We start from the raw sequence: 10377 nt of genomic DNA, 5'->3' as shown, positions 1-10377 counted from the left end.
TAATGGTAATACCACAGACAGCATTGAGAGCTGTAACCCCGTTAACTTTTTTGTCGGTTCAGAGCTGTAACTCTGTTCGAATCAGGTGCACATTTATAAGTAATTGTCTTTCATCTTTAATAGGTCTCCAGTTCATATCATAAGCTGTTCTGGAGGAGTTGCGCGGAAACAGTCTCAGTTTAAAATCAGAAAATTGTCCGTAACTTGGAACCGAAAAGGAATTTTACCAAACTTTTTGCAAAATTAACAATTCCATGTAATAGCGCATTATTCCTGAAAGTTTGACGAAAAACCACCGAATAGTTTTTGAAATATCGCGTGCACAAATTTTTGTCTAAAAAATAAGAATAACTAGATGCATTTCTTGTTGCTAAGGCAACAAGTGGTCTTCCGACCGAACTCTTCTCCAGAACTCTATGCTATCTCACTTCATTTGATACTTTATTGAAGTTATTTTTCGTTTGCGTTTATGTAACACAGTCTTTTTCAACATAGATCATAATTATTAAAGGATTTCTGTAGAATCTCTGTTAACAAAGCTTTAAAAAATAAGCAAAAACTATCATACACGTCTTCACGGAGAAGAATATTATTTATCAACTGAAAAAAGAGAGAAACAATCTCCCGCTCCAGCAGGATTCGAACCCGCAACATACGAGAAAGTTTGGATCGGTCATATCTTTGCAATAAATGCATCAATCAAAATGATGAAAACATACATACAATTCTTAGAAGACTCTCTATTAACCCTGTAAATTTCCAAGAAAAATATTGAAAAACAAAAAGTTACAAATTTAACATTTTTCAATTCACTTTCGTTCGCGACCGGAAGTACGAACGACGAAAAATAAAGGTCGTTCACCATATCTCCATTTGATGTTCTATCACGTCAGTGAATTTCAATTTCATATCTTTAGCCGTTATCGAGAAAATTAACGGACAAAATTCAATTTAAAAAATACAATTTTCCCCAAAAATCGCGAACGGAAGTGAATTTCAAAAAAGTGAGGGACACCCCTGGAGATATATTCATGATGCATCTTCCCTGAAAAAAATCTTTTAAATTGAACCACGCATAGCTGAGATATGGGCTGTACTATGAAAAAAGAATAATAATAATAACTAGATGCGTTTCTTGTTGCTAGGGCAACAAGTGGTCTTCCGACCTAACTTTTCTCCAGATCACTGTGCTACCTCACTTCATTTAATACTTTATTGAAGGCATTTTTTTGTTTGCGTTTATGTAACACAGCCTTTCAACATAGATCATGATTATTAAAGGATTTCTGTAGAATCTCTGTTAAAAAAGCTTTAAAAAATAAGCAAAAACTATCATACACGTCTTCACAGAGAAAAATATCATTTACAACTGAAAAAAGAGAGAAACAATCTCCCGCCCCAGCAGGATTCGAACCCGCAACAATACGAGAAAGTTTGGATCGGTCATATCTTTGCAATAAATGCATCAATCAAAATGATAAAAACATACTTAGAATTTTTAGAAGACTCTCTATTAACCCTGTAAATCCCAAAGAAAAATATTGAAAAACAAAAAAGTTACAAATTTAACATTTTTGAATTCACTTCCGTTTGCGACCGGAAGTACGAACGACGGAAAATAATGGTCGACCAACATATCTACATTTTATGCTCTATCACCTCAGCAAGTTTCATATTCATATCTTATCATATATATCGAAAGACCTTAATAATAACTAGTAAACTAATTGTTCAGAGAACAATTAGAGGCCTTTCCACCTTTTTAAGTGTTTTCGTGTCATTTAGGCTGAAAAAAAGAAAAATGCCAAAAAAAAAGAAGCAAAAAAAAAAAAAAAAAAAAAAAAAAAAAAAATCAAAAAAAAAAAAAAAAATCCTCCTCCAGGTGGGATCGAACTCAAAACCCGTGGTTTGAAAGGCAGGTGCGCTAACCACTGCGCTACACATTCCGATAAATTTGGGTAAGTTAATTGTTTAAGACTATAGAATAAATACAAGCGTATTTTTAGAAACGGTAGGGGAAGAAAGAAGTTCCGTAAAAGGAAATAGTTCCTGAACTTGCAAGCAGTATATAAAATAGCAAGGGACGGGCTGCGTGAAAAAACGTTAACACTGTTCCCTAATGAAAATGTATTAATGGACTGTAGCCCGATTCATCGATATTGTGAGCATGCTGAATTTTTTGAAAATAGCTTTGTTGTAAGCTTAAAAGATCGGGTTCGTATTTTAACATTTCTGACTGAATATCCTGAAATAAATATGAAACATTTAAATAAGCATTTCTTTGGGTTAAATTAAATATGTGTAGCACAAATTAAACTCCCAACATGCATTTTTAGAAGGGAAGCACGACAATGAAAGCGAGAATTGTTTTTAATATACCGAAAATCGCTATTTCTGGAAACTGATTAATTCTAAATAAAAATCAAATAAATTCCAAATGTAAAAGAAAGAGAGAATGCTTGGTATTAAAATGTCGTATCATATCAGGAAAATCGAATGCTACTAACGACATCTGAAGAAATAGCCGATAAAAGGTTTAGATCATTTCTTCGTTCACCTGCACTTTAATTTCAAACACAACAGAACTTGTAGTATTTGCCGTGAAACTTCATGACTTCTATAAACTTATAAGACTCACCGTAAAACTCCCAAGAAAGTTTCTCTGAGGTCTATACTACATTTGTACCAAATATGGTGTCGATCCGAGGTCTGGTTTGAATTTTACAGAAATATTCTACGTTGTTGTTATGATTTTTTTTAAGAAGGGGGGGGGATGAATTGTTTATTTTATGCCTCTTTCAAACTAAGAATTGTAACTGCTTTCACATCTTTAAGCCTGATTGTGACCTTTGGGTCAAGGTCAAAGGTCAAGGTCAAAGGTCTTTAAAAAAACCAAAAAAAAAAAAAACCAAAAAAAAAAAAAAAAAAAACAAGGAAATCTTTACTTTCTATGTTTTTACCTGATACTGGAGCTGGATGCATGTCCTTACTTTTCATTTGACCCAATGTCAAGGCCAAAGGTCTAGGTCAAAGTTCAAGGTCATTTGGTGAATTGCTATATTTTACACATATATAAGGAATTTCTTATGTTTTTGAATGACTTTGACCTTGACCTATATTTCAAGGTCAAAGTCAAATATGCCGATGCAGTTGGTCCCATGTTTCTAGGATACACCGTTTTAAAAAAAAGTTCATTAAATGTAAGCAGCATAAACTTTCAGGGGCAATAACTCATACAAGGGACGAAAGAATGCTTTTGCAATGATAGAATGAAGAGAGTATTAAATGAGTCAAAGACACTGATGAAGGTTCGGAATCTCTGCGTTTTATGGTTTCGGAGGAGTAGCGATAACAAGGTTTTATTGCAAAAGGGGTGACAACTTTTGAATGGGTCAGGCTTTGGGGACAAGAATGAAATTACTTAAAATAGTTTTAGAAGGATATATTATAGATGCAAAGATATTCAGTATATGTCGAAAGGTTTTCGAAAGAATCTCTGACAAAAAAAAGCTTTTAAAAATCAGCAAAAAAACTACCATACATGTTTTTAAAGGAAAGAAGTCATTAGCAACTGAAAAAAGAGAGAAACAAAGAAAAAAAATTAACTGCCTCCAGCGGGATTCGAACCCCAGACAGTGCGACCGGAAGTGCCGACGACGAAAAAATAAAGGTCGTTCCCCATATTGGAATTTGATGTTCTATTTATTCATTGAGTTTCAATTTCATATCTTTAGCCGTTCTCGAGAAAAATTCTGGACAAAATGCCATTTAAAAAATACAAATTTCCCAAAAAATCGCGAACGGAAGTTAATTTTGAAAAAATGAAAAACACGTCTGGAGATATTTACATGATGCATCTTCCGGGAAAAAATCTCAAATCTGCGCACTCACAGCTGAGATATCGCCATAACTATGAAAAAAAGAATAATAATAATAATAATAATAATAGAAAACAGACGGAAAACAATAAGGTCTTCCGAAGGAAGTCGAAAGACCTTAATAATAATAATAGAAAACAGAAGGAAAACAATAAGGTCTTCCGAAGGAAGTCGGAAGACCTTAATAATAATAAGAAACAGTAGAATCACTAAAAGGTCTTCCGTTAAGACGGAAGACCTTAAATATTAGTTAGAAAGGAGAGAGAGAGATAGATTATACCTCTTTTTCGTTTGAATGTTTATGAAAATTTTGTGTTGTCGCTCTGTTTAATCACCTTCTAAAAGAGACAGACACGTTCAAATGAAAACGTTATGTTGATTTATGTTAATATAAATTTAATGTTGATACTGTGGAAAATAATCTTGCCGATGTTACAAAGACATTACAAAGGGGTAGAATAGTTATCCTTTAATTGAATTTACCTAGTTAGAAATTTTTAAACATGTTACTTTGTCTTTTAATAATATTTGAATAAAATTGATTCCATACTGACAATTATTCGTTACCAGTAAAATTTCTGTACAAGATTTAAAATTGAAAATATATATGATATGCTATGCTATGATATCTTTATTCTAAATCATATGTCAGTTTTAAATATTTTTAATATTTAATATTCCAAAAATCAAATTGAAATTGAATTACCATACCTACATTGGATTCCTAAACTACATAAAAATCCTTACAGTAAATTTTCTACCAAGCCTCTTTCTTTACCCCTCAATAAAATATTAACAGTAGTCAAGGAGAAACTTCAGGAGTATTGTACAGCAATATATTCGAGAAGTGGTATAAAATCAGATGTGGATACTGAAAACCGTGAAGGAACCTTCAGAAAATTTGAAATTACAAAATGTTACCAAATTCAAAAGTATCAGAACGTACTATTTTTCAACACTTTATACAACCATTCCCCACGATAAACTAAAGTCCAGGCTTTTTAACATCATAATAGACAGCTGCTTTTTCAATAAAAATGAAACTCGTACATTTACTTTCCTTGTCATTGGTCATTTGCAAAATTATTTTGTTAAAAAAAATTCTGATGAAAACACAAGTACTCCGAAGTTGATATTAAAAAGATGCCTGAGTTTCTGACTGACAATATCTATGTAGTTTTTGGAGATCAAGTCTTTCAACAATCTGTCGGAATTTCTGTGGGTACTTATTGTGCCCCGTTATTAGCAGACCTATTTTTGTATCCTTATAAAGCAGAATACTATTTAAAAACTACTACATGAAAAGAAATCTCTTGCTGTGTATGATTGTATGTTGTTTCACGTTCCATTCAAGAATTTTTCACTCATATAGAGACGTCACCATATACCGGTGAAGGGCTTCAAATTTAAACCTCGGTACTCAGGCCCATTGAGTTGTGAGGCATCTTTATCGTGACAACGCCTACCATGGCACGGGAAATCGGTTTTTAAGGTCTCATCCGAAAGATCGGTGACTTTCACTTCTATTGCCGAGCGCTTGGCGAAGGAACAGTCACTACCTATGTTTACGTCTTAGGTTTGACGCTGCGCGGCGAACGAGAATCGAACCCGGGCCTTCCGATCACGAAGCGAGCGCCCTACCACTAGGTTCTCGTGACCGGCTTTTGATTCGATATACCTTTGAACTCGAAGTAAAAGATACCACAGAGTTTGATACATCTGTTCCATATTTGGATATTTTACTAGAAAAAGAGGTAAATGGTAACTTAACAACAACACTTTACGATAAATGTGATGATTTCAACTGTTCTATCGTCAACTTTCCTTTTTTATGTAGCAATATACCACTATCATATGCATGTGTCTCCTAGTTGATTCGATACGCAAGAGCATACCCTACTTATGAACAATTTCTAAAACGAGGCAAACAATTGACAAATAAGTTGATGAAACAAGAATATTAACAGTCTCGTTTAAAGTCAACATTTGGCAAGGTCTATCTCCGATACAATGACCTTATCAGCAGATACAATCTACCATAAGGTCGAATATTTACATTTTTCATACAAATTGTTAGGTTATTATTTTAACACTGAAATGCTAAGAATTTTTCCGTTTGCCCGATCATGACAAGGAGCTCATGGCGGATGTAACCGGTTGACAGGGGATGCTTACTCCTCCATGGCACCTGATCCCACTTCAGATGTTTTTAGAGATTAGTGTTTGCTTTGCTCAAAATTTGTATTGTTTCAATAGAATTTTGAGCTTGATTACTGTTCGCTATCCTCATATTTCATATTTCATGATATCTAAATTGTGTGATTTTATAATTGCTTTATCCAACGAGTTGAAATGGTAAATATTCGCGAGGTTTGCCGTGCTTACAAACACCATATAAAATCACACAAAAATAGATGTTCTATATATCAAATACGATTTTAGTTTTTTTTTTTTTTTTTTTTTTTTTTTTTTTTTTTTTTTTTTTTTTTTTAACTTTGAAATAACCCCTGTACGATTATGTTGATTAACTTCTGCCCAAATCGATGCCGCGTAAATTGATGACGTCGCCCTGTTGAGGATGACATGCCGAAGGAAAGTTAAATACAAAATATGAAATCTTGGAGTGATATCTGTTGCGTCTTTTAAATCTGTTAGAAAATTATTTCATGCTGATTTTGACTGGAAGTCATACATTGTAAAACTAGCCCACAAGAATAAGGACCGAGGAATCAGGAATCCTTCTCTGATTCTGTGTATGGCGATGGTGGTACTCAGTATTTGTATATCTATGGTAACTCATTTGCTTATAGTATAATATAAGAAAGCATTGTTGAAAGTGGCTAGGCTTTCCTGCATGGTTAAAGGAATTTCGCACCTACAACTTCTAAAGTATTAGGCCTAATATTAACTATTAGAACGATTTTTTGGGGTTGTGAGGGTGGTGATAACATCCTTCATAGCAGTAGCCAGTACGATACATTGATAAGATTTGACATTTCATTGAGTATAATGAATCTATTCTTGTTTTTAACGAACATTTTACTCATTTGTTTTATTTTATTAGGCAAGAATTTTCACAAATAGAAGTTTGGATACATTTACATCTTGAAGCAAGAGATTGTAACAAAACCAGAAGAGCTATTGATAAAGCATACCCCTGGATGAAGCATAGGTTTATCTAATGGGTAGTATACATCACACAAAGGAGATAAATTTAATAATATCAATACTTACGAAAATAGTACAAAGAAGAGTCATAATGTAAAAGAGTTCCAAAGTTGTCATATTTCTCGTCCTTTAAAAGCTGTCGGTTAATGAAAAAGTATGGTTATTATCCCGTATGCTTATACATGTATATTTTTTTCCTGCATGTGCACTTTATATCACATCACACTTCTAACATTTTTTGTATAATTAACAAGAGTAAAATTATTTTAAACTTGTCATTTGCAAAATGACATACAAGACAAATTAAATTATGGAACATCATGAATCTAAGTAGAATTAAATTTAGGGGTGAAGCAAAAGTAATGTCAAAAACATATCATAAAATGGCATTAACTTTAACAGCAATTTTAAAATGTATTAAGTATTTTTTATAAAATTTAAATTTCATATACAGTGGAGCCTCACAATCCAGATAATAACCATCCGGACTCTTTTACTTCCGGACGAAATTAGTCAGAAAGATTTTAACTTTTTATATTTTATATTTACAAAGTATGTTTCAGTAATCCAGACGCTTCATTAATCTGGGCAATTTTATCGGATACACATGCCTCCCAATGAATAATGTTCGACTGTTAAAATATTTAAATGCTTACAAGGTTACGTCATATACATCGTCAAATCACATTGTCATTAATGATTCTTTCATGAGAGACTGTCTCGAAATCATAGCCAATAGACCTCAATCGCTTAAAATATATTTGAGACTTATTATAATTATTTACCATACAGTAGCCTTACAGTTTATCCTACATTCCACTAACATACGATTTTAAAAACAGACAAAGTCTTAAAATTGTACATAATCTCTTCCAAGATATTGTTTAAGTCGATTAAATATTGAAAAATGTGACCCAGTTTTGATTTTACAGTATCTACATAGAATAATTAATTGCAAGTCAAAACGCTTCTCGTATATATTTTGAAGACGTCATTTTAATTATTGGTAAATGTACTTATTCAAATATTTTCATGAATACTAATTATAAGCTTGGTAATGTCAATCTTTGCTTCGTAATGACATTGTTGATTTCTGACCTAACGTACCTGATTTTAACATATTTATGATTTCAAGCATGTTTTTTCTGATGTCTTATATAATATTTCTGATATCTTACATGTATATATATATATATATATATATATATATATATATATATATATATATAAAGCACTAAAAACCAACAACACTGTATATCCTAAGTGTCGGATCTACTAAGTAGATAAAAGGTCACGGAAGGAAATGTATATACCATTATACCATTAGGACCAAAAAACTCAATGAACCCGTTGGGGATCTTTTCAACCTTGAAGGTCACAAATGGAGGACATGACAGTAGTGGTTATTGACCATAATCCAAGATGGACAGACGCGCAGAGAAAAGGCAAGGAAAAGTTCTGGATGCACAGGCTGAAGTCATTCCGCCCTAATGGTATTAACAAACTTAATGACTTCACCAGGATGAACGTGAACTAGACCCAATCCCGGATTGTAACAAACAAGTTCATTCTCTCTGTTTAGTGTAAACTTTACCGTTAATTCGTATTAGCAATCCTGGAACAACCTACCCAAATATTTACAACTTACATTTTTGTTTATTTCTTTTTTCCGATTTCCAAATTTATAATATATCCAAATTCATATTTCAAAATTGTCCTCCCATATTATCTTTCTTGAATTTCTTTTTATCATGTAGAGTTACGCCATTTTGAGAGAATAAGACAATGTACGATTTACTGTCGGTGGTAATTAATTAGCGATAATTAATTCGTTCAATTATGTAAATCACACTTCACCAGAGTACACCCGATAGACCGGACGCAATTCATAGCGCTCCGGATTTCTTTGTTCACAACTGTTTATAAACCAAATTAAACATGTAATATTGTAAATATTTAGTGTTTGGTAGTTTAGTAGTAGTGCTAGTTGTTTTTGCTTCTCTATTTCCTTTGTTTTTATGACTTCTTAACTTTTTCCGTTGTCCTGAGGAAGGGACAGGTCGTCCCGAAAATTTGACAATTATTATTGTTCGTGTCGTTGGTCATTTTTAGTGCTTTATATATATATATATATATATATATATATATATATATATATATATATATATATATATATATATATATATATATATATATATATATACATGTCTTACATGATATATCTGATGTCTTTCTTGAAATTTCTAATGTTTTACATGGTATGCCTAATGTCTGGCATGATAGTTTTGATGTTTTACATGATACTTCTGATGTCTTTCATGACATTTTCGATGTCGTACATGATATGCCTGATGTAAGTCATCATTTGCCTGATGTCTTACATGATATGCCTGATGTCTTACATGATATTACTGACGCCTAACATAATATGTCAGATGTCTTAAATGACATTTCTGCTGTCTGATATAATATTTCTGAGTTCTTGGTAATATTTATGATTTTTTGCATGACATTACTGATGTCTTACATTACACATGTATATTTCTGATTTGAACATAGATGACAAAATTGATATTTTTGAAGCCGTACATAATATTTCTGATGATTAACTTAGTTGTGATGTTCTACATGATATTTCTGATATTCTACATGATATTTCTGATGTCATTGTATTTCTAATTTATCATTTCTAGTGACTTAAATGATATTTCTGATATATGATATATCTAATGTCTCATATTATACTTCGTATTTGATATTTCTGAGGTTCTATATTTCCGTTGTCCAGCATGATATTTTCTGATGTCCAACATGATATTTCTGATGTCCAACATTATATTTCTGATTTTGAGATGATATTTCCGATGTCTGAAACGATTTTCTAATGTATTTCATGATAATTATGATTCTTTGCACTACGTATTGATTTACTACATGACATCACTGGTTTCTAATGTGGCACCATTGATTTTTCAGAAAACACTACCGATTCCTCATGTGTTTGTGCTGATTTTCTACCTCTCAATACTCATTACTGATTTTCTACATAACAAAACTTTAACGCTATTATATATATATATATATATATATATATATATATATATATATATATATATATATATATATATATATATATATATATATATATATATATATATATATATATATATATATATATATACATATATATATATAACAGTTCTATTGTTTTACATGAATGACTGATTTCACATGGTTTACGGATTTTCATATGAATTACTTTTACTAGCATGATATTCTGATTTTTAAATGGTATTTCTGAGTAAGTAAATGAGGACTATAATCTATTAAA

General features: G+C 31.8%; 1 protein-coding gene across 1 annotated transcript in view; it reads right to left on the bottom strand.

The window, feature by feature from the left end:
• The window catches only part of LOC133176085 (uncharacterized), a 56527-nt gene extending 49307 nt beyond the window's left edge, over positions 1–7220 (bottom strand). Inside the window, exon 1 of the mRNA XM_061311257.1 lies at positions 7113–7220. Coding sequence (XP_061167241.1) covers positions 7113–7163 — 51 coding nt within the window. The 5' untranslated portion in view covers positions 7164–7220. The remainder of the gene's footprint in view (positions 1–7112) is intronic.
• Between the last annotated feature and the right edge of the window lie 3157 nt (positions 7221–10377).

This window comes from Saccostrea echinata, unplaced genomic scaffold, assembly GCF_033153115.1.
Source record: "Saccostrea echinata isolate AGI-Se365-2 ecotype Australia unplaced genomic scaffold, CSIRO_AGI_Sech_v1 ptg000065l, whole genome shotgun sequence".
NCBI classification, from domain to species: Eukaryota; Metazoa; Mollusca; class Bivalvia; order Ostreida; family Ostreidae; genus Saccostrea; species Saccostrea echinata.
Note: the sequence above shows the minus strand (reverse complement) of the source record. Positions and strands in the feature narration are given on the sequence as shown.